The following is a 25,966-nucleotide window of genomic DNA, read 5'->3' as shown; positions in this document are numbered from 1 at the left end:
TTTTTACTCCTCCTTTCCTATTCTACCCTGTTAACTGTTCTCCTCCTCCGCTCTCCTCTCTCCTCTCCTCTACTCCCTTGTCCTCTCCTCTCTCCTCTCCTCTACTCCCTTGTCCTCTCCTCTCCTCTACTCCCTTGTCCTCTCCTCTCCTCTACTCCCTTGTCCTCTCCTCTCTCCTCTCCTCTACTCCCTTGTCCTCTCCTATCCTCCCTCCTCTCTCCTCTCCTCTACTCCCTTGTCCTCTCCTCTACTCCCTTGTCCTCTCCTCTCCTCTACTCCCTTGTCCTCTCCTCTCCTCTACTCCCTTGTCCTCTCATCTCTCCTCTCTGTCCTGTCCCCTACTCTCTCCTCTCCTCTCTCTCCTGTCCTCTCCTCCAGTCCTCTGGCCAGGCTTGTCGTTTAGCGTCTCCACCCCGTGCTACGAGTCGTTGTGGAAACGCAATTAACGCATCCCTCCTTTTCTCTCTCTTTCTCTCCCTCCCTCTCAGGCCCAGTAATGCATCGCTCCATTAATTCACAGCATCAGCGCCCATAATTGACTTTTCTGCGACATGATTCCTCTTCATGTGAACGAATTCCCTCTCCTTCTATTTCTCTGAAGGATCCCTCGGTACAGTATATTGTTTACCCTCGGTACAGTATATTGTTTACCCTCGGTACAGTATATTGTTTACCCTCGGTACAGTATCGTTTACCCTCGGTACAGTATATCGTTTACCCTCGGTACAGTATATCGTTTACCCTCGGTACAGTATATTGTTTACCCTTGGTACAGTATATTGTTTACCCTCGGTACAGTATATTGTTTACCCTCGGTACAGTATATTGTTTACCCTCGGTACAGTATATTGTTTACCCTTGGTACAGTATATTGTTTACCCTTGTGCGGGGCGCGAGGAGACATGATGTGCTGAATGCGGATGTGGGTTTTAACACATCAGGGGGAGAGAGAGACAGACAGGAGGAGAGAGGGTTGAAAGAGAGAGAGAGAAACGTCATAGAGGAAGAGGAGGAGAATCTCCCCTTTTGTGCGCTCCTGTGCTGTGGGAGCCGTGCGTTGGCTGTTCCGCTCTGTGGCCCCTCAAACCCAGGCTTTTCTCAGACCCCATCATGGCTGTAAGAGCGCTCATGATTCCATTTATTTCTGTCTCGCTCTGGATGCGTTTATTTCTAAAAGTCATCTTCTATTGACTCATTGTCCCGGACCAGCTTGACTGGCCAACCAGTGAGCACAGCTAAAAAAATCCATACACTAACGGATTTAAACTCCTTCAATGAGAGACAAGTGTGATAGTCTATACACACCAACGCCTCTTCAAAAGGCTCAATATCAAATTGAAACAAATCAAAACGTAGACTTAAGGCTTTCGCTGAGGTAAGTGTCAGTTAGTTTAGCTCGGGCCCTCATGTGAAAACGGGCTGAATGCAGAACCAGGCCAGGCCATATGTTTCCTCCCCACTTGCACACTCGTCAACTCCCCCCTCTGAAGTCATCCCACGCCACATCGCCGCGCTAAGACCTTTGTTTCCTGCGTCTAATTCATCACCGCCGATATGCACCGCCTGTCCTCCCTAGACGTCCAGAACCCGGAGACGAGCGCGGAGTCAGTCAGGTCAGCTCAACCTGCTGAGGTCAGGACCAACCTGTCCCGAACACAGGACACAACAACCCTGTGCCTTGTCTCGCTCAACATTAAACTATAGTCTTCAAACTTTTAGGAAATGCCTTAGCGACCACGCCGGCGAAGGTGGTAGTCACTAAGGACCACGCTGGAAGGTGGTAGTGGCGGCAGAGCCTCAATCATAAAGGCTCAGCCTCTGTGCTCTCGTCCGTGCCTGGCGCCCTCTCGGCGTGGGGGTGCCGCAGCATGAGTGAAGCCATCCCACACAACAGGCTAATTCCCCCCACTTTACTGCCTAATGCATTTGGCAGGGGGTAGTATTCTATTTCCCACGTAATGAGATACACAAATAAATCTGGCTATGGGTGGTATACGGGGTTTGGAGGTGTGTGTGTGTGTGTGTGGGGGGGGGGGGGGGGGGGGGGGGATTGAGGCGCATTCTCTCAGCGCTGCCATAATTGGTATCGCTGCTCGCAGACATGCAAACCAATCTCTCCTCAGATAGGGCTGAAGCTCTCTCTTTCCCCCCTTAAGGCTATTTCTTTTGTCTTTTCGATAGCTTGCACATCCAGATAGAGGGGGGAGGGAGGAGGGATGTTAATTTGTGAATTAATAGCTTTTCTCTGCAGAATTGCAAATTCTTTTAAATGTCACTGTTCACCGTGCAAGGAGGCACCGCAGCTGCCAGAGTAACAATCTAGACCCGCCGCACACACACACACACACATACACACACATACACACACACACACACACACACACACACACACACTGCTCCTACTGCTCCACCACAGCCAAGCTCATCTCCCATAGAGCATGCTCTTGCCTCTCTCTGTCTCTCTCCTGCTCCTCTTTCTCTCTCTCTCTTTCTCTCCTGCTCCTCTCTCTCCTGCTTCTTTCTCTCCTACTCCTCTCTCTCTCTATCCCCCTCTCACCTGTTTCTCTCTCTCACCAGCTTCTCTCTCTCTCCTGCTCCTCTCTCTCTCTCTCTCCTACTCCTCTCTCTCTCTATCCCCCTCTCACCTGTTTCTCTCTCTCACCAGCTTCTCTCTCTCCTACTCCTCTCTCTCCTGCTCCTCTCTCTCTCTCTCTGCTACTCCTCTCTCTCTCTCTCCTACTCCTCTCTCTCCTGCTCCTCTCTCTCTCTCTCTCTCTCTCTCTCTCTCCTACTCCTCTCTCTCTCTCTCCTACTCCTCTCTCTCTGCTACTCCTCTCTCTCTCTCTCCTACTCCTCTCTCTCCTGCTCCTCTCTTTCTCTCTCTCTCTCCTACTCCTCTCTCTCCTGCTCCTCTCTCTCTCTCTCTCTCTCTCTCTCTCTCCTACTCCTCTCTCTCTCTCTCCTACTCCTCTCTCTCTGCTACTCCTCTCTCTCTCTCTCTCCTACTCCTCTCTCTCCTGCTCCTCTCTCTCTCTCTCCTACTCCTCTCTCTCCTGCTCCTCTCTCTCTCTCTCTCTCTCTCTCTCTCTCTCCTACTCCTCTCTCTACTGCTCCTCTCTCTCTCTCTCTCTCTCTCTCTCTCTCTCTCTCTCTCTCTCTCTCTCTCTCTCCTATCCCATTCTGTCCCCACTCCTAGCTGTCCGGTGTAACATGCTACTTTTAATTTGCAATAACACATGACAAGGACAGATTAATGGTCCTCATTGCACCTGTGTCCCTGAAGCTCCCCTTACGAGTACCTGGTGTATGTAACGCATGTCACACTAGATTATCTCCACAGCCCTCTTTCTCTTTCCTGAAAGGGCATTGGCTGACTTCATCCACCGCACACACAGCGCCAGCTCTCTCCCTCGCAGGGCCACCCAGGCCCCCCTACAGGGGCCCTCTGCTCTACACAATCACCACACACACATTCTACACAATCACCACACACACATTCTACACAATCACCACACACACATTCTACACAATCACCACACACACATTCTACACAATCACCACACACACACTCTACACAATCACCACACACACACACACAAGAACAAACCTGCTGTGTTGATTCAAGTGATCAGGATACAATGAGGAGTAAAAAAAATAATATATATATATATATATATACCTGTATATATCATCAGCGGGTTCCACGCTCTCCCCCCCCGATCTAATAGAGAGTGAGCAGTGAGCAGATTAGGAGGGAGACTACAGCTCTGTCATCACCTAATAAACGACGGCTTTAAGAGGGTCGGGTGGCCAGGGGCCTTTGTACAGAACGTGTGTGTCTGAAACCCAGCCCCAACGCCCAGCGCCTCCCAGATGACTCGCTGGGAAATAAACACTACATGTTTAAATAACCCCACAAGCCTTTTAGACAATTGGCACTATCCCAAATAACCAATCAAGAGGTCTTCATCTGCATGCTGACATCAGACACTGTTACACACAAATACACCAGGAAAGAAAAAGCCCCAGGTAAAAAGCCCCAGGTAAAAAGGAAATAATGATTCTCTCACTCGCTGGGCTGACGAAATCCTGTCATGATCACGGACAACCGTGACTGTATCTGTTCTGTCATGGATATTGTGTCTTTATTTGGGAAAAATATGATTTGCTACAGTCATTTTAGCATGGTTGGTTTCAGTGGCTAAGAATTGCCACCGTGAAGTGCCCCGCCCCCAAGACTGCCCCCCCCCCCAAGACTACCCCCCCCCCCCCCCCACCCCCGACGGACAGAGACAACACAGTGAAGAGGCATGTGAGTGACCACAGCAGAAGAGAAGGTGTGCTAACTTCAACTTACAATGTCCTACTTTCCTTCCATCCAAGTGGCCGCCGCTCCAGTGAACTAAAGAGACGGAGACATAAAGGAGGCAAGTGGCTTTGATGAGTGCTTCACGAGATCACACCCACCAACACCCTCCTCACAGACACACAAATACACACTAATACACGAGATCACACCCACAACACCCTCCTCACAGAGACACACACATATACACTAATACACGAGATCACACCCACCAACACCCTCCTCACAGACACACACATATACACTAATACACGAGATCACACCCACCAACACCCTCCTCACAGACACACAAATATACACTAATACAGATAACACACGAGATCACACCCACCAACACCCTCCTCACAGAGACACACAAATACACACTAATACAGATAACACACCCACCAACACCCTCCTCACAGAGACACACACATATACACTAATACAGATAACACACGAGATCACACCCACCAACACCCTCCTCACAGAGACACACATACACACTAATACAGATAACACACGAGATCACACCCACCAACACCCTCCTCACAGAGACACAAATATACACTAATACAGATCACACCCACCAACACCCTCCTCACAGAGACACACAAATATACACTAATACAGATAACACACGAGATCACACCCACCAACACTCCTCTCAGAGACACACAAATATACACTAATACAGATAACACACGAGATCACACCCACCAACACCCTCCTCACAGAGACACACACATATACACTAATACAGATAACACAAACATGCACATGCACCGCACACACACACGCTCACACACACGCGCGCACACACACACACACACACACACACACACACACACACACACACACACACACAGTGACCCCCCCCCCCCCCCATGCCTCCACCAGTCTGTTCCTACACCTGTTCAGGCCAACATCGGGGACATGTTAATTCATAGGCATTAAAAAGCCAATTGTTTGCAGAGCCGATAATCTATTATGCCTCAGGCGGTGTGTCCACTCACTGGCTGGGAGAAGGAGGGATTCTGGATCGGACTGGATAGGCTTCCCCTTAATCTGGGCTCTCATCTGGCTCTGCACACTCACCTAACACTATTCTGTAATGTCTATTTCACAAAGACTGTTCAAAGAATGTCTGAAATTATTTCAAGCCTGTTAAAACTATTATTAAAGGGTTTGTAGCCAAAGAGAGATAAAACCTTTTTTAATGGATAAGTTCTAGATAAAACCTTTTTTAATGGATAAGTATTCACTATTCAGTATTCAAGTATTCACTATTTTGGAAGTTACGACCTATTTTCAGTGAAATGTGAAATGTTGGTCTGATAAATATGCTTTTCTGAGACGGGAAGCACAGGCTGTAATAATCTGACTGGTCTCAATGTGCTCTCCTGTGCAATTCATCGCAATCCGAAACCATATGTTGAAACAAAAGTTCCATTTGAAACAGAACTATTTCACAACCACATATAACCACGCTACCTTATCACCTGCACACCTCCGCAGTACCTTTTTAAAAACCTTTATTTAATCAGGTAGTCTCATTGAGATAAGAAATCCCATTTACAAGGGAGACCTACTAGGACAACAACGACAATACAATACAAGTTACTGACAAAACACTATAAAAGAACAAACAAGACAAAACAAAATAAAAATACAGATGAAAATAAAACAACAGACAGACTTTTAGTGCAGAGGCAGAAAGCAGTGGAATGAATAGTCTGTTATGGTCCTCAACTTAACATTTACTTAACACTCAACATTGTAAAGAGGTAATCGTGATCAGCTGTGATCAAGCAGCCTTCCGTCCTGAGGAAGTTAGCAGTGTGAAAGGTATGAGGTAGTGAAAGGTATGAGGTAGTGTGAAAGGTATGAGGTAGTGTGAAAGGTATGAGGTAGTGTGAAAGGTATGAGGTAGTGTGAAAGGTATGAGGTAGTGTGAAAGGTATGAGGTAGTGTGAAAGGTATGAGGTAGTGCAGTCATAGGTCGCAAATTTGTTCTGTTTCAAATTGAACTTTTGTTTCAACATTTGGTTTCGGATTGTGATAAATTTCCCAGGAGAGCACATTGAGACCGGTAAGATTATTACACCCTGTGCTTCCCGTCTCAGAAAAGCACATTTACCGTACTATACTTTTTCCAACATCTCACTAGCCCCGTTGACTTCCATTGTAGCTCAGTGCACGTCTGAAGAACAACTGTAGCTAGTTCAATATGATTGATATGATATAATGTAAGACAGACTGAGAATAGGCCCTAAAGTCCAAAATAATGAACCTAAATCTATCCTTTAATCTCGAATGATAAGATATTGTATATCCAGGTAAAAAGATGAGCAGGTATGAAGGAGTTAATTGGTAATATCTAAGTGGACTGTCTTCTCTCAGATCAGACCACCGCCTTGCCTGGGGGGATTATGTTTTTACGACAGCTATGTGTTATTTCTAGTGCATCATATAAAAATTGAGATGCAGCTCTATTGGCATGTGGTAAAACATAGGGGGGGGGGGGGGGTATCTGCCGGCTGATTGAAACACAGCGCTCCCTGGCCAGCCCCCCAATACAGTATAGAACATAACAAGTCACTGGAGGGAGCAGACAAACACACCGTCATAAACGCCCTCCCCTACACACACGGACAAGTACCACACAAGAGACGGGGACAAAATGAAAGTGTGACAAACAAAAGGATCTCACTCTCTCTCTCTCTCTCTCTCTCTCTCTCTCTCTCTCTCTTACCTTCGTCTCTTTTTCTCTTTTCGCCGTTGGATCGAGGGATTCCCAGAATGCCGTTGATGGAGTAGGACCCCACAGGGTCGTTGGAGGCGCTGGTCACGGGGGGAGAGGCTGTGCTGGGCACTGAGGGGGGGAGACACGGGGGGAAGAGAGTTGGCATGTGTGGGTTGGGTTTGTGTGTGTGTGTGCGTGTGTGTGTGTGTGTGTGTGTGTGTGTGTGTGTGTGCGTGTGTGTGCGTGTGTGTGTACATGCGTGTGGTGCACACGTATTGTATGTATGTATGTATGTATGTATGTATGTATGTATGTATGTATGTATGTATGTATGTATGTATGTATGTATGTATTTCCATATATGTGTACAGGCGAAACAAGAATGTTCTCTTGGTCTAAAGGTGCTGTGCATGCTGGGGGTCTTAGGAAGCGGAAAACCGGGGTTCGATTCCCCCCTACAGACAGTTAGCTCACATTTCCCTCATCTAGAATTGGGGGGGTCATCTCAGCATGTCTCTCTCTCTCTCACCCTCTCTCTCTCTCTCTCTCTCTCTCTCACCGATGGTGTGTCCGGGCGTGGAGAGCGGCGTGACAGATCCGTCGGGAGACGGGTGGAACGGCTGCTGGACCTTGGTGCGAATAATCCTGCCAAAGTGGACAACAGACAGGGATCAATAAATACTCCTGCATGGAGATTCACAGAGACAGTGGCCCTCTGGCCCGGCATCCTCCGGCAGCGCGTCCGCTCACGCCCACGTGTGAGAACAACCCCCCCCGCCGTCGGAGGGCCCCGGTGTCCCACACACTGCAGGGTTCTGTCACAAATAACCAATCTCGGGGCATTAGGGCCAATCTCTCTGCTGCTGTTGGAGAGTGAATAGGGGGTGCCCCCCGAGAGAGAGTGGATTCAATCGAGCTGGATTCTGGGGTTAGAAATATGATAAAGCCCCCCCCCCCCCCTTCCCACCATACCTTTAAGATGTGATACCAGGGGGAAAGTCTTCATTGCTCTTTGGACTGAATGATCTTGCAAACAAAGCATGAAATCACATCAATTCACCCCAATGATGAGCTTCACTGGCTCTACCTGCCCCCCTCTAATAATCTCCCCCCTCTCGTTCCCTGCTGCCCCTATCCCTTTCTCTCTCTCTCTCTCGATCTTGTCCTCTCTTTTTCTCCCTTCACTCTCTTCCTCCGCCTACATTTTTTCTCATTGTATCATTTCCCTTGGCCCCAATACCAGCCCTCTTTTCTCCCTGTCTATCTATATCTCTATCTCTCTATCTATATCTATCTCTCTAACCCCTCTCTCTCTCTCTCTCTCTCTCTCTCATCATTTCTATTTCTCTTCCCTATCTCTCATGTCTCTGGTCTCTGGCTGCCCAGATCAGTCAGATCACACAGGCGTCCTCTAGTGTCGATGTGGATCAGGCCCTATTGATTGGGACTTGGAGGGGGGGGGGGTAGAAAAGTTGGGAACCAGTAGCACCAGAGAACAGATGCAAATGGTAGAGCTATAAATGATATGTGACAGGAAAGCGATAGTGCTTGATTGCCCTCGCCCAGGCCCAATCCAACATCTGATGTCGTTTAATCTGTGGCGCACTTTGAGAAACGGCAGCTGTCACAATAATCTGAGAACTGTGGGGGGTGTGCTACTGCAGAATTACGGATGACATCGTTTTACCAACCGTAAGATATCTGAGATCATCTCAGATCAGTGAGTACACACAGTACGCAGATTAGCTACTGTGATTCGGCGTGCTACTGTGGGGAAATGGGAGGGTCCTCACTTCCCTGAGAGGCTGGAGATGGAATGGGAATGGTAAGATGTAATAGGAATCACACCCTCCACCTGTAGACAGCAGCCATTACACGCCATCATTGCACATTTGAATGCCGCACAAAAGTAAGACTTTGGAGGTTTCGCAATATTATGGAACCCAAAGGTTCTCCCCGTGAAAGCTGTGTTGGCACCAGGCGTTAGGCGACCAAAGCACGTCCGAGGCTCTTCACCGTTGGCTCGGAGTTATCATGTACAGGATCGGGGGGCAGGGAAGGGTTAACAGCCTCGGGGGTAAAATGTACATCAGACTCTTTTCATTCTCCTCGCTATCTCGTGTGTCCTCTATCCTCTCCCCTCCGGGCAGACCCACGAGGGCTGGCAGCAGACTCCTCGGGAAAACACACACATCAATATTTTATTTGAATTTTTAACATCTCACCGCAACAGTTATCTGACCCCATGACTCGAGGGAGACTCATAAATTCAAGGACTTTATTTCGAATCCATGTTCTTGATATTGAATAAGCAATTTGGGTGGGTGAATTAACGACTTTAGTGTATGGATGTTGTTGAAAAAAATTTAATCCCCAAAGAAATATTAAAATGTGGATCAATGCGATTGGAAGCCGCTTAGGAGCGTCCAGTAGGTGTGCTGAGTCCAGAGGCCATGTGGCTGGAAACTCCTTTCTGTGGCTACAACACAAAGTGCAACCCAGTCGCTGTGTAATCTTTAATAATTCATGCGGGAAAAATGTGTTTAAAGCCACGACATCCTCTTTAGTCAACAGAGTAGAGGTCAACTCCTTAACCACAGAGGTCACTGAGGTCTCTCTCCCTCTCTCTCTCTCTCTCTGGCCACACTGTGGACTCTACCTCTCTCTCTCTCTCTCTCTCTCTCTCTCTGGACACACTGTGGACTCTACCTCTCTCTCTCTCTCTCTGGACACACTGTGGACTCTACCTCTCTCTCTCTCTCTGACCACACTGTGGACTCTACCTCTCTCTCTCTCTCTGACCACACTGTGGTCTCTACCTCTCTCTTTCTTTCTCTCTCTCTTTCTCTCTCTCTCTCTCTCCCCCTCTCTCTCCCTCTCTGCCCCCCCCCCACTCTCTCTGTCTTCCTCTCCCTCTCTCTTCATCATGTCCCTTCCCATCTTCTGCCTCTAGTTCTTTTTAAGGTTAAAAGAAACGTCCCTATAAAAGAGTATTTCCCAGGCTGTAGTGACTCATGCGGGGTGGCCTCATGCGGGGTGGCCATGCAGCCCGTGCTCCAACCACACATTATGTTGAACAGCAACAACTTAGGAGCCTCATAATCAGACTGCATATCATCATCTCCCTCTCTTATTTGTAAACCTCCTATTGCTCCATATTAGAGACACATGTCTCTAATCTGCCTCTCTCTGGGAATATCAGAGACCCTATACAATACACTTGGCCTAAATCTAGAAGAGAGAAAAAAACGCCTCAGGGTTGGTACTATATATCCCAGAATGCACTCTTGGATGGCAATGACAAGGAAATACCATGCCCATTAAAAAAGAAATACCATGCCCATTAAAAAAGAAAATAAAAAATTATATTTGTTTTGCATCTTGGCAACGGTGTCAATGGAAACTTATTTTTAGAATTGTATTTGTCTGTATAAGAATTGTAAAACTTTATTTACAAGCACCAAATTGAATATTTAAAAATTACTCACATTTTGTCTTTTTGTTACACCTAGCTATGTCTAGGTAATTCGTTACACACGATTTAGGTAAAAAATTCAAGCAACAAACAAAGCACAGAAAGATAATTTGGCATGCAACCAATTTCATCTCCATGGTAAATCTAAAATATTTTCTTTTCCATGTGATATTTAATCTATTTAGCCAGGCTATATGTCATGAGAGAGGAGTCTTCTGATCTCCCTACAGCTCATTAAAATGTAATACTGATGGCCAGCTCTATGGAACACTGCCTCCTAAGCAAAGTTCATTACTCGCGCTCGCAGGTATAGGGCTTTTCACCTTCTGCACATCCGCTGGGGTTTAAGCGTCTCCCATCTAAAGACGCTTTGTCTAGACTCGTCCCGTTTAATGTGAAAGGTGTAGAATGACTGTTCCCCGATTTGGAGACACACTCCTGTTGATTCATTTAGTTACTGTATAGAGCCCAGATCAAGAATCCGATGAAAAAGAAAAAGACAACGTTAGCCTACCCGAAATAAAAAATATTAAATTAAATATCAAAATAGTAGCCTAAGTAGGCCTACGTAACAGAGACAACAGAAATATTTCAGGACAATATGAATTTCATCAGTCGGTCAGTTGTGTCATTGTTGAAAGTTACTCTGATTACAATAGGCTAATAATAATAATAATAATAATAATATTTTTATTATTATTATTACATTAACAGGCTATTCCATTCTGATATGAAAATAATATTCCATAGCCTATTGGACAAATAATCCCCTGCCCCGTGCCTTTGCTCCCGCAGGTGACGTGTTTACTGTGGCTCCCACGCGGCCTCTATCTGAACACAGAGCGATGGGCTGATAATAAAGGATCTGATAATAAAGGATCTGATCATAAAGGATCTGATCATAAAGGATCTGATCATAAAGGATCTGATCATAAAGGATCTGATAATAAAGGATCCGCTGCTGCCGCGCTGTCGCAGTGTGGTCGCGTATCGAGCGACTTTCTTGGGTATTTCCCGCCGCTGGATCTGGTTACGCGCTATCGATCGGTTTTTATCGAGACAGATGTGATGTTCGTGGCCTCAACCTTAGTTCCCGTGCCGACTGAGGAGAGGTAGCGGGATTGAATTGCACGTGTGAGACCACCCTAGACGGGCCCTATAAAACAGAATATTTTTTGACCTCCATATTCTTCAAACCATACTAAAAAATGCAGTTTTTGCTAGTCTCCAGTCCTCATTAGTTCTATGTCAATGCATCTCCTGCCTTTGTGCACGAGATCAATTTCACCAAAAATGTCCTCTCTCGCTTCAGTTGCCCACGTTAGAACGAGGTCAGCCTACCATGGATATAATAGGCCTACCACTTCACTGACTTCAACAAAGAAAACAAAATCCGTATATCAGGCCTAAAGTTGGCATGTTCATTTGAATGTAGTCTACACTAATGTTACTTTAGTGAAATCGCCTACCTGTTGATGGATGACACGCTGGGGACGGTATCGTTGTCGCAGACGGCCTCGGCCAGCAGTCGGTCTCGTATCTCCCAGGCGAACATAGTGGGATTCTGCCGCTTGTAGTCTGCGATTTTATCCACTACTTTGGGAGTTGCGACCTTTGGTTTGGAGCCTCCAATAACTCCAGGCTTAATACTGCCGGTCTCGTAGTACCTGCAAGAACAGGACGAACGGACTTCAATGGTCAGAAATATGACTCGTGTTGCTGAGGTAGCAAATTGCATAGTTATCATCTACATGAAGTCTACATGATTTCCGTTTCATAAAACATATTCACAACGTTAAACCGTTTTTTGATAACCATGTCACATGGAGAAGCCTAAACACTCTTTTGCAAATTATCTGGAAGTAGGCTACTCAATTGGATACGTGAAATGACCAGCAACCAAAAGTAGGCTACTCCAAAACATTTGGAGTCACGTAGGCTATATTCAATAGGCTATTTTATAACAAAACCAGAATACGCACGTTTAAGAGGAAGTGGTAATTAACAAGAAAGGTCAGCTCAATGAAGAGATTGAGATTATATTTAATCAACCGTAGGCTACATTACGAACTGAAGTCACATGCACTGAAGAACATACATGCCACCATATAAGCCTAACGAGTGTTATGTTGGTGACAAAACATTCCAAGTTCAATAAATAAAATACCTCTTGAAATCCTTCTGATGGCTGAAAAAATATTTCAAGACATTACCTCCTTACATTTTTGTTTTAAGAATGAAAACGATGGTGAATCCTTAAGAACCCCCAAAACTACAAAGAAGCCATTTCGGCTGCCTCGCTTTCTGAAAAGCCGGCTAGTCTAGGCGTCCAGGTGTGGGACTGGGGACTTCATCTTTGCAAATTGGGGTGATCGATTCAAAATAGTCGAGCCAGAATTTCTGTATTCAAGCAAAATTACCTATTACCGATGATGACTGTGGCTAAAATAGAGCTGGGCACACATATGTCATAAGATTTATGTTTGACACGTAGGCTCTGGTGATTCCGGTACCCTTACCTGCCGAGTATTTTGCTGACGCAGCCGTGACTGACCCGTAGTTGTCGGGAGATGTCACACGGCCTGACCCCTTGGTGCGCCAGCTCGACAATTCTCTGCCTTACGACGTCAGGTAGGGGTCTGCCGTTCACAAACACCCCTCCTAGCTGGTTCACACCCCCATGCCCTATGTGGGATACAACAGCACGCACAGGGAAACATAACATTACATACATACAGAAGATAAGATGCTATAGTACATGCAATTAGGATACACGGGCCTGTTCGGATCCACACCAGTACAGTGTTCCCCACGCCTGGCTCTGTTCGAACACACACACACACACACACACACACACACACACACACACACACACACACACACACTCAAACACATTTATTCTCAGTCAGGGTACATGGGACGTGAACATTTAAAGTATAGACTTAAAACACGTGTACCCATAAGGTCGCCAGGTTGGCATACAGGAACTAGGCTACATCATAGGCTTACATACAAAGAGGCACAGTCTTGTTTTATATCGTAGCCCATATTCATCATGCCATTGCCGACTGCTCACTACCTCTTACATATAGGCGTGTAACTAAAATAAGCTTAATTCATTGGGTCTAGTGTTGCTATTGCTGTTTTATTACTATTGCTATGATTGGTATTTAGCCTATATTATTGTGGTTGGTATTATTATTATCATACCTATTATTAGTTATTATGAATAATAATCATGATAATAATAATAATAATAATCATGATAATAATAATAATAATAACAATAATAATAATAATAATAATAATAACAATAATATTAGTAATAATAATAATACTAATACTAATAATATTAATAATAATATTAATACTACTACTACTAATAATAATAATAATAATTGTACCTATAGGCTGCTTATAATTATTGTTGACATTTTTGTTATTATTTGGCTTTTGTCACTGAAGGTGCAGTTGGTAGCAACTGGAGGCGTCATGCTTTCAGAGTCATCCATTAAACACCATGATGTCCTCATATATTTTTATATTCAAAATAGTACAATATAGGCCATTTCTGTTTTTGGTCGTAAATTAATCTGCATCTCTACGCAAGAATATCCTACTCTTGCCACATATTTTCCAACAGCAACGTTTGCAGTGCAGCTAACACATGTCGCAGATATTATGTTTCACGCTGTTTAATTTGCCTTGCACAATTAGGGTAAATAATTAAAAGGAGAGCTTTGATAACTCATATTACAAACGTGGATAGTGCGAATGATGAAGAATTAATTATTTACATGTGGCACTCGTGTATCAGAATCGTAGAATAAATTTGTATTGTTGAAAATTATAAGAAATGTTCTCAATAGTTTATTGCTTTGGTAAGATGATGAATGAAGGCCAATCTATTTTATTTATGAATCCAACAGTAAAAATAGGTAGTTGAGTCTTCCCATATTGTAAAATATTTCTAGAGATTAGGCTACATTAGGCCAAATGCATTTTCCAGTAGCATCTACTCTCCAAAGGTAGCCTATTGTTTATATCAAAGGTAATGAAGGCTTTATATTCAAATGTATTTCCGGCATCGGAAAGGTATTATTGTGCCTTGTCTTCCTTAAAAGACTCCTCCATGAGCCTTGGTGCCATTTCAATTAACCTCTGACTTTAAGTCAATAATGTTCCATTCTATTCAGAATATAGAGATAGGCTGGATCATAAAACAGGAAAAATACAGGTGGTATAAAAAGACAATTTAGGCTATGAATTTAGGCTAATTTATATCAGGCTACATTCGTTTTTCCCTTTATTTAACATCCTCATTTTACACACTGATTTCAGTTGTTTTATTAGTTAAACTTTGTGGGCTATTCTTGTTGTAGACAGACATTCAGACTTGTTATCAATAGTCCGTTTAAACACGTGCTGTCTCTACACAAGCCATTTTAGATGAGTAAAAAAGACAGACAGTGCAAGTTAGTCGCTCGTAGCTACTGTAGGTTCATCGTACAGCCAAAACATGTCACTAATTCCGCATGGGAATGGGAACAACAAAAGCATAATTCCCAGAAAGCATAGTAGTCTAGGAAATAATGTATCCTACTAATCCGAAGAGATTATCTATAGTAAACTAATTCTCTACTCACGGTGCATTGCTGAGAAGGGGTCCGCTTTGCAGTGAATATCCATGGGATAGCAAAGAAAAGACAGGTAATCGACTGAAGTCGCCGTTTCGCCTTGATGATGGGGCTTTAAATATGTAAAAACAAAGATTGCTTAACGGTACAATAAGAGTCTATGTCCGTTGGCAGTAGGCGAATAACTTCTTGGAAAACGGCTAAGTTTAAACTCAGTCCGTTGAGTGAATAGCCTACCGAGGTCTGTCAGGTGCGGAGCATGACCCACGCTTCTTCCGTGCCGGTCACCGGTCGCAACATTCGCTAAAAACCTGGGTCTCTCTAGATGTCGTTAAACGACATCATGAAGAAAACAACAGCCGTTAATAGTCGGCGGAGTCTCCAACGGTCCAGTCGCGAAACTGCGGTAGAAAATCCGTCTTCTTGTCGGTGGCGGGGACTGGCGGGTCTCGGGTTTAATCAGACGGGGGCGGTGGTGACAGGGGCAACATAGACACGCCGAAAGTGTCTCTCTATCCCCCTCTCATCGACAATGGGCTGTGCCTAAACGAAGCTTTTGGCTGAGAATGAAGCCCCTCTCCTTGCGTTTCTGTTTCTAAAAGCTGCAGTCCTACTGATACCCCCCCTTTCTCCTATCCCTCCTCCCCCTCCCTCCCTCCACCCCACAGATCCCCTCGCATAGAGATGGATGGCTTGTCAGACAAAGGCAATAGATTCCAACACTTTGTGATTCGCCAACGCGAAAACCTGGAGCCCAAATGAGGAGGTCCCAGTATCCGACAGTTCGGAAGGGGAGGGAGACGAAAGGGGAAATGATGAGACTTTGAGGTTAGGAATCAAAGAAATTAGAGACAGCTGGTGAAAAGAGGCAAACCCGGCAAGATCAATTTTATTTCTAAAGTGTGTGTTGTTCAAAGTTTAAAGGCACTCTCTCTCCAGATTGTCACAACGGTCCATTTGAAAGAGTTGGTATTTAAGGTGTGTTTATTATGGTAGGCTAACCCAGAGGCCTAACTGAAACATGCCACTTCACTGAATGTTAGACAAACCCTAATTAACACTAACCATTCAAAACAAAGATGCAACGGCATATTGTGAAAATCCTCGATTGGGTTTGATTGTAGCTTTGCCGTTGCTATAGGCCACGTCTTTATTGAGCTATTGGTCCTCATTGAGCAGGATGTGTTTACAGTAGGGTAGGAATGGCTGCTCTCATTCAACAAGCTGTTTGCTTCATTGCTCTGTAGATGGCGCTCTTAGGTTTGTCAAGCTGCTAGGCGGCCTCAGCGGTGCTGCTGCCAGGGAGTGGGTCGGGTCAGAGGTTGAGTGTTACTGTAGCAGGATAGATTAACGCACTGCTAATAATGAGCTATTAGCCTATTCAATAAAAAGTTTGGCAAACAAATCAGTGCAATTCCAGTGTTGATTTAGTAATAGGCTACAGTTTTTTCTCCCTTTTCTCCGTTTCCTTTTGAATCTTTTAGAAGCATGGGAACGAACTGCACCATATCAGGACACACAACGGGCTGCTAAACTGTTACAATACAGCTAATAACCTGTTATAATACTAGGCTACTACAAATCCAACTAATGTTGATTCGAATGACCTGTCCATGTCATGTTTGTCTCCAGACTGGTAAAAAGGTGAGCCACATCTCAACTCGAAATTCTCTCAAATTATTCAGTTGGAGTGGCAGGCAAATGGTCGCATTTATAAGGACGCAATGAGTTTGTGAATGAAAACGCAAGCATATATATGCAAAACAAATTATTCATTAGTGTGTTCACTTCATGCTTTGAAGAGCATGCCTAACATATAATAGCCCAAGTAAACAAACAAAAGGGCTTTCTTAGAAAAGAAAAAAAGAAAATGAAGGTAATCTCGTTGATATTAGCGCTCCTCGTATAAACCATCCTCATCCTATCAACTAACAACAAAACCTCAGTTGCTTTGTAATATTATCCTTTTATAATAATAGTTTTACTCTCCCTCCTCTTCATTATCAAGGAAGGGAATCTGCCAGTTGGCCAAACCTACAGTAAGTCCCTGTTATTTAGACAGAAAAAATAGAACATATAGCATTATATTGCGATAACTGAAAAATATACATATGTTATGATCAACTAATAACGCCAATAACAACAACAACAACAACAACAATAATAATAATAATAATATTTGTTATTATTATTATTATTTTTATAGACTATACTACTATAAAGTGTAATAATGATCATGCAAATTAGTATGACTACAATTAGGAATAGAATAATAATATATATCATTGCAGGCTAATGTAGTGTAATTATAGGTGTTATCTTCTTAGTTGTGTTATTGTAATATTATCCTTTTATAATAATAGTTTTACTCTCCCTCCTCTTCATTATCAAGGAAGGGAATCTGCCAGTTGGCCAAACCTACAGTAAGTCCCTGTTATTTAGACAGTGAACCTTTGTGGATGTCGGACTTTTCAATGGAATAGGAGGCCGTGTTGCGTTCTGCCCTCTGGACAAGTTTGAGGACGATTCCTCTTTTTGTTTCAGCTTTTTGGAGGGAGCTTCTGGTACAATATGTAGCACCATGGGCTGTAATTTCACACATCGCTGCACTTTTGCCCTAAAGCTGCTGCTATTTCCCCACAACACCCCGATTTGCCCCCGTGCCCTTTGCACCGCCATGGCGACGCTCCCGTGTAGAGGAGTAGCAAAACAAATGGCGTGATAATTAAGAAACTGAGTCTAGACTAACTCGGATCATATCACGTGTAATTTAAATTCTAGAATTTATGTTTTCATTGATATCCCATTGATATTACTATCATAGGCGATGCACAGTATCTATACACTCAAATTTCGCAGCTCATTAGGGTAACAGCTATTATTTCCACAAATGCTGTAATACCATTGATGCAAGGTGCATGAATAAAATCGCCAAATTACGCACAATAGCCTATATATGGGTAGCCTATTCATAGCCTATTCATTTTACCGTATGGCATTTCCTAAACACATATTTCTATGATAATGGTGTTTATAGTTGTGAGATGTTAATGAGCTGCAGAAATACTGAGTGAGATCTGGAGGAAGGGGTGAGAGAGAGGGGGAGACACTGCGCGCTTGGGGACTGAACAGACGCTTTAGCGACATGTCACTGCCATGTCCTGCAAAGTTCGCTATCGAAAGCATGACTTTCCTGTGGGGGAGATGGAAATCCGTTTCTCCCGTTTTGAAGCTTGTGGTTTCTGTTCTCTTTTATGTTTCCATCCCCACGTCACCAATCGATGATTGCTGTTTTTTTTCCAGTTTTTTTCTCTTCAGCATCTAGCTCCCCTGCACCTCAGGTCGGAACTGCTCGCGTGGTGTAAGTTCACTTCTTACTGTAGGCTACATGTAGATGAGATTGATTTACCAAAGGCCATGTCAACTATTGGTGCACTTTAGTCTGTAGATCTGACTTGTGGAATTGTCTAGATCAATAGTCAGCGAGTATAAGATAAATTATTATTATAGGTAACTCTTCTTTTTTCTCTGTAAGTGTCTATATTTCTGCTTGTTATGGGTAGGCCTTGTAAGATTATTGGGGATACACAGACTTGTTAAGGGAACAGTAAAATAACTTCCATCATTGTAAATGAGATTAAAGAACAGCCTGTTTAATCACTGTAAAACACAAGACATTTAGCCTATTTAATATCGACTGGGGATATTTGACACCTAAATCCTATTATAGGCTATGCAGTCTTGCATTCAACTTTAATATTGTGGTTGTTTGTGATTAAACTATTTTAACTATTCAAGTGTGTTGTGAATGCTAATATTTCGTACATTAATATACGATAATATATTATGTCAGTAGGCTACTTGAGGTCAGTAATAATAACAATAACCATAATGCTAATACCAATACGAATCATATAATCCGATTATTATTATTATTATTATTATTATTATTTGCAATGATATTAGGCTACTATTATGATTATGATGATGATTATTATTATGTATACTACTACTAGGTTACTACCACTACTACTACTACTACTACTACTACTACTACCACTACTACTACTACTACTACTACTACTGCTACTACTACTACTACTAATAATAATAATAATAATAATAATAATAATCATCATCCTCATCATAATAATCATAATGATAATAATCAGTAGGCTAGTAGTATTGTTAATGTTGCTATTGATTACATCATTATTGTAGTTATTGTTGTCATTGATTTTCATTAGTATTATTACAATACTATTACTATTGTTATCATCGTTGTGGTTATTAGCTTATTATGAAAACAATTTGTTTTCAATCCCGTGCTCCCACCGCATTGACCCCAAAGTGAGGGCATGGGTCTAATTCAAATCCAGACATAAATGTCGTGGCTCTTATCCATGCAGACTTGCTTCCATGTTCTGTGTGGACTATATACCTTCAACTAACAACCCCCTTTTCCCCGGCCTGGTTTTTGCACGATTAGTCAAGAGAGCGTCTAAATGATGAGGGAATCACCTGCAGGCCTACTCTGCTCTCATGACAACGGAGGGGACGGGACGCCCAGCGACGTGATATCAGCTGCGCCCTTAGAGTGCTTATTCATGTGCTTTATAACGGGAGCAGATGGACTATCAATTTAACTCTCTCCCCGACACCGTCAGAGATTGATTTTGTACTTGCTTTTAATTTTGCCATAATTAATTAGATCATTACAACTGTTTTCCATTGATCTTCCCATTTAAACCCAAAATCGAGAGGTGAATTAGAATGTGATCTATGTATTCAATTAAAGCCCCACACAAAACGACGTTTGATAAGCTAAACCCTTGGCATTATATTAATACTAATGATGACATTTTTGGGTACCTTATTCAGAAACAGGAGAAAGATGACTCATAGTGTAGCCTAGCTATAACCTTTAGGCCGCCAAACGCATGCGTAAACATACACCTGCAGGTGCCCATAAAGTTTCAACACAAACTATTCAGTGTTGCACTAGAAATTAAATATTTGTGATCGTTTGACTAACCATAAGACTGCAAGTTAACTCAAGCTCACCTTTTAGAACAGAGGGCAGCACCTCTCCCGCCAGCAAATCCACATTGACACTCTTTGAGAGGCAGAGAGGGCGCTCAGAGGAGGGGGGTAGCAGTAGAGAGAAATCCTTACCTGATCGACCAAGGCTGTGAGGCATGGCTTTCCCCTGTCTAATGGTCCGTCTCCTCGATGCAGCCCAATAGATCTGTCCGGCCTCCTGCGCTCCCTCCTCGGCTGGGCGTCGCGCCTCTCCCCGCTGGTTGTCAGAATCTTTGACCGATCATCCAAAACTAAACGGTTTAGGCGACAACAAAAAGGGAAGCAACCCTGCTCCACTGAGCTAGGAATTGATAAAAGAGCAAAATAGAAATCAAAGTACATAAAGCGTTTCAGGTGTCGCATGTAAAGAATGAATAAAACTTGCCCACCGGGGGTAAAAAGAGCGCATTTAGTATGGAGATATGTTAAGATACAGTCGCACCGGGAGGCTACAAGTTGGGAATCATGACAGGTGGATATGCGCAGTTTGCAGATTACACAGTTTGTAAATGGTACGTATGTTTTGGATTCATACGCAAATCTTATAACAATCTATCTTGCTCCTTAAATTCTGCAAAGTTGTCTCAGAAAAGTTAGGAGGTAGTTATCGGTGGTGAAAGTGTTGCAGAGTGCTTACTGTTCACTGGTGGCATTCTCACGCAGTCTCCGTATCAATTAAATCGTTTCCAATGTAAAAGTCCTCACAATAACGTTATAACGATGCAATTTAGAGCATACGCGGTCAATCTCCCATGTCAACTAGGACCCAGGATTTAATTATCATCGTTAATCTTGACGTAGTATTGCAAAAAAACTAAAATGTTTTGACGCGTTTTCCTTGGGAATTCCAATAGTATCCCCATGTACAGTAAAAGCAAGCAACCTTTTTTGAACGGTCACCATGGTTTCTGGACCCAATTTTAGGCACGTCGAATAGTGGGTCAGTCTAGACCTACAGTGCTAGTCTAATCTAGGCTAATCTATATCCATGTTAAGCAGATGAAGAGGCCCCGTCTGTCTTTTTCAAAAACGAGACCTACAGTAAATACGTTTACTAGAGAATTTGCAAGTGATATTCATATCGATGATGAGTATAGGCCTCAACACACACACACACACACACACACACACACACACACACACACACACACACACACACACACACATGCCAACATGTTAACTTTAAAACTAAATGCTTACATAGGCTACGTTGCTTATGGGCATGAAATAAATACGTGCAATAAGGCTAATTAAATATGTTGTTTTTGTAACTTTCATATTAGTAACATGGAGCACAATGAAAAACATGTACTGTAGGCTATTCTACATCAGTGGTTCATAGGGGTCTTTAATTGAGTATAATCACCTCACACCAACATACTGATGAATAATGACAAAGCAATTGGGGACAGTGTGGGGTTTGGTGAAATAAAGAAATCTCCCTTATAAACACACAAACACACACACACACACACACACACCCACACACATGTAGCAGTCTACACACACACACACACACACACACACACACACACACACACACACACACACACACACACATGTAGCAGTCTCCACACACACACACACACACACACACACACACACACACACACGCACACACACATGTAGTAGTCTACACACACAGTTTGATGGAAACTTTCCCAGTGTGTTTAACAGTGCGAGGGAATACAAAGAAAAAGTGAGGAGGATTATAAAGGTTACTAAGTGGAACATTAACAGATGAGTAACCAGTAAAAATACAATATTACAATATTCACAAGAACGACAGAGCGTGATAAAGCTATAAAATTCAACATTAAAACATTATAGCATCTAAATCGGCTATTTAACAAACATTTTGTATTATAGCACAGTGCAATGCTTCAGGACCTACAGTATAATGGCTATAAGGCCACTGGACCAGTAGCGAGGGAAGAGACATGCGCTTTTCTATCTGAGACAAAATATTCCATAAGAACAACTTAATATCTTTGTGTTTTAACTGTACAGTATATGACAGTGATCTATTAATGTCCATCCATGTATGGTGGCCCATTGGATCAGTCTGTGACTAGTCTAATACCAGGCACTGGTTGTTGTTGAAGTCAAATCCCAAATCACTTTCCAACTGAGGAGCTCAATCTCTTTCAGACCAATTCATTGATATCCCTAAAATACGTTATTTAAGAAGTTATTTGATGAATCTATATGTAAACACTGAATATTTTTGACAGAACTGTTACATAGAAATATGCAGATGAAAGGTTTCATCTCTGTGAAGCCAAAAGTGGGCTGTATTATTTTCTCTTCATTTGGTGTAATATTTCAGGAACTCATCAGAGAATAAGAAGCCGACTCCAGAGTCCAGATTTAGACACCAACACGCACAGAAAGTTAATATGAATTTAGTTTGAAATGTGTATGTGTGCGTGCATGTGTGTGTGTATGTATGCATGTGTGTGCATGTGTGTGTGCGTGTGTCTGCGTGCCCGCATAAAGTACAGAGAGGTGTTAATCCACTATACCTGTGGCCAATACACATACAGGATACACATGCAATCCACAATCATTAAAACAGTTAGCACTCTATGACTTGAGACAAAGACCTGACCTTGCTTTTCTCCCCGCCCAGAGAGAGCGGGCCCCCCTCCCCCACACGCCTCCCTCCTCATCCAGCACGCGGGGGCCACGCGGGGCCATCCCAACTGGAGGGACTCAGATAGAGGTATTAAAGGGAGATAAAGCTGCGTGGGATGTCTCCAGACCCTCTCCTCATTGGCAGACGGTCCATTCGGCCTGCTGGGCGACTGCCGGAGTTGACGGGAGACGCAGGTTGAAATTGGAGGGAGAGAGGTGATTATGGAGGGGGGGTGGGGGGGGGGGGGGGTTGTTCACATAGTCCATTACACTGGTCAACACTGTCCCTGGTGGGCCGCCGGAGGGCCGGGGGAAGTTAGGGGGCATCAGATTAATGTTACGGCGTCGGCGTCGCAATTTTCCCTTCCTGCCTGCTCTCCTCGGACAGACCCTCCCCCATCCTACCCTCCCCCTGTACCGCCCCGCCCACACCCCCATTCTCTGTAAAAATAGTGTCCCATTTATTTCTGTTTCAAGCATTAAATAAGCCTCCCTTCCTCAGCCCTGCCCCCCCCCCCCCCCCGCCCATGTTAGCCAACGGAGCCCTCTGCATACGGGCGGCGGACATCATTCATCTCCGCCAACATGGACGTCAGATGTGTCTGTCTCCGTCCTCTTGCTCTTTAAAAGGCAGAAATCACAGGCCAGGTTTCACTGGAGCCACGTTTCAGAGCCGCCTACAAGAAAGTCCATTTCTCTCAGGGCAGCGGGAGAGATTCCAAAAGCACAATGTGTTTTTCTGCAGTCTGCCTTCACAGCTTTAACATATTGACAAAAAAAGGCAGGCAGAAAGTAAGAGAACGTGGAAACAAGATGTTTCCTGCCTGAAATCTGGAGAGCTTGGTGGAAATCTGGGCTGTACGACAGCCAGCATCATCATCATCAGCTCATGCCAGCTTTTCATATTTAAAGCCAGCGAGGGTTTAATTACCAAATGATGACAGTGTCATATGGTGCCATGATGGCACACAATGAGTGTGTTTCTGTGTGTGTGTGTGTGTGTTTCTGTGTGTGTGTGTGTGTGCGCGCGCGTGTGTGTGCACAAGTGATGAGTGAAGTGTATGCTTGTGGGAGTGCATGTGTGTGTTTATCAGTGTTTGTGTGGTGCGTGTGTGTGTGTGCGTGTGTGTGTGTGTGTGTGCGCGAGAGAGAGAGAGAGAGTGTGTGTGTGTGTGTGTGTGTGTGTGAGAGAGAGAGTGTGTGTGTGTGCGTGTGTGTGTGTGTGCGAGAGAGAGAGAAGAGAGAGAGAGAGAGTGTGTGCGTGTGTGTGTGTGTGTGCGAGAGAGAGAGAGAGAGAGAGAGAGAGAGAGAGAGAGAGTGTGTGTGTGCGTGTGTGTGTGTGTGTGTGTGCGAGAGAGAGAAAGAGAGAGAGACAGTGTGTGTGCGTGTGTGTGTGTGTGTGTGTGCGAGAGAGAGAGAGAGAGAGTGAGTGCGCGTGCGTTGGTGTGTTAGAGAGACACCGAACGGCAGCGTGGAGCTGAGGGGCCTGTACAGGAAGCTGGGAAGAAAAACAGATTCACTGGTGTTCAATGTTCAATGGCTGCTCATGGATTAAAGATTACAATCTATTGTGTGACAGATGGAGGGGAGGGAGAGAGAGGAGCTGGAAGAAAGAGAAGGACAGGAAACTCCTGAGAAACACATTTACGTTTGTATACAAGCGTCCCATTCTGGCTAGTCACAGTGGAGAAGGACTAAGGTTTAAACTCGCTCAGGCCAACACGTCTATTCCATCGAATCCATCTTCAGAGATATTAGACGAAGTGGATCCATTCTTACATTTATCAACAGCAAACAGCGTCTGCCACGGCAGCCTGGTGCTACAGAACATCCAGCGAGCAGCGAGGAGCTGGGAGAGAGGTATTAGTACCTGCTCCTGTTGTAATTGTAATGGATGGTTGTTTTGCCAAGCCTGCTGTGAGATAATGAGTTTGTTCTACTGAACAATGGCAGTAGGAGCCTACTGGGTAGAAGGATATTAACCTACATAAGGAGAGCCTCCCTTCAAACCTCAGACCATAGACATGTGATAACAATAGTAACGTCACAATGAAGGAATACATTCTGTTGATATTAAAGACACCTGATAAATGGTTAATAGAGTTATTGACGAGTTATGATTGAAATCTATGTTGGCGTCATCCTGTTACATTTAAAAGGATGCTATCACTGTGTTGGGGGGATGACTGTCATTTATTCATCGGTGGTCTGCATCGAGTGGGTTGTGTGTGTTGAGGGAGGTGGGTGGGGGGGTGTGGTGTGTGTGTGTGGGGGGGGGGGTAATACTCTGGTCAGTAGAGCGAGGCAGACCACCTGAGAGTTGTTTTTGGGCACTGCTGAGTGTGTGTGTGTGTGTGTGTGTGTGTGCGTGTGTGTGTGTGTGTGTGTGTGTCATATGACACCGGCCATCTGAAGGAGGTGCATTGCTCCCTCTCTCTCTCTCTCTCTCTCTCTCTCTCTCTCTCTGGGCGGCATGAAAGAGACCTGAGAAGCCCTGATGAATTAAAACCTGTCCAATAAAGCATCTGAGTCTTTGAGGAGCACACGCTTGAGATGACCCAGTAATTGACTTTTGGACTTTAGGATTTACACAAACCCTCAAAAAGCAGCTTACCTGAGCAGCGATGCCCCCGGATCCCCTCTCCAGTCCCAGCTCCTGGATTTCCATAAATGCTTGTGTTTTAGATATACTGAATGTTTACTGCCGACTAGAAATCCACACAATCCGAATTTAATTGATAGTCGGCTGATTTAAAGGAGAATGTTCGTTTTTGACAACCCGGACATTATTTACGGAATATTATAAGACGTTTGACTCACTGAGATAACTTTGGTGTAATTCGGAGGCCTGTAGAAGAATTTTAAAATCCAGCGCGAGCCAAGTATATCCATGTAATGGCGGCGGACGGGGCACTAAGAATGCAGCTTCTAAAAAAATCTATTTTCTGCCCCGAAACGGTTGTTTTCAACAATCTGTTTTTATGAATCGCTAGTTGTGCTTCCATAGAGCGAGGGCTTGTTGTGGTTTTCACATGCCTCTGTTA

The 25,966-nt window shown here is 44.1% G+C and overlaps 1 protein-coding gene across 1 annotated transcript in view; it reads right to left on the bottom strand.

Moving 5' to 3' along the window:
• pax2a (paired box 2a) overlaps nucleotides 1-15,255 on the bottom strand; it is a gene marked incomplete at both ends in the record, with an annotated part of 27,677 nt that extends 12,422 nt beyond the window's left edge. The window contains 7 exons of the mRNA XM_084458737.1: nucleotides 4,348-4,402; nucleotides 7,101-7,220; nucleotides 7,651-7,736; nucleotides 12,036-12,233; nucleotides 12,734-12,754; nucleotides 13,086-13,251; nucleotides 15,213-15,255. Of these exons, the coding sequence (XP_084314863.1) occupies nucleotides 4,348-4,402; nucleotides 7,101-7,220; nucleotides 7,651-7,736; nucleotides 12,036-12,233; nucleotides 12,734-12,754; nucleotides 13,086-13,251; nucleotides 15,213-15,255 (689 nt within the window). The remainder of the gene's footprint in view (nucleotides 1-4,347; nucleotides 4,403-7,100; nucleotides 7,221-7,650; nucleotides 7,737-12,035; nucleotides 12,234-12,733; nucleotides 12,755-13,085; nucleotides 13,252-15,212) is intronic.
• Between the last annotated feature and the right edge of the window lie 10,711 nt (nucleotides 15,256-25,966).

The sequence above is a fragment of the Borostomias antarcticus genome (assembly GCF_949987555.1).
Source record: "Borostomias antarcticus genome assembly, chromosome: 25".
NCBI lineage: Eukaryota > Metazoa > Chordata > Actinopteri > Stomiiformes > Stomiidae > Borostomias > Borostomias antarcticus.
This window is presented reverse-complemented; position numbering and strand designations above follow the sequence as displayed.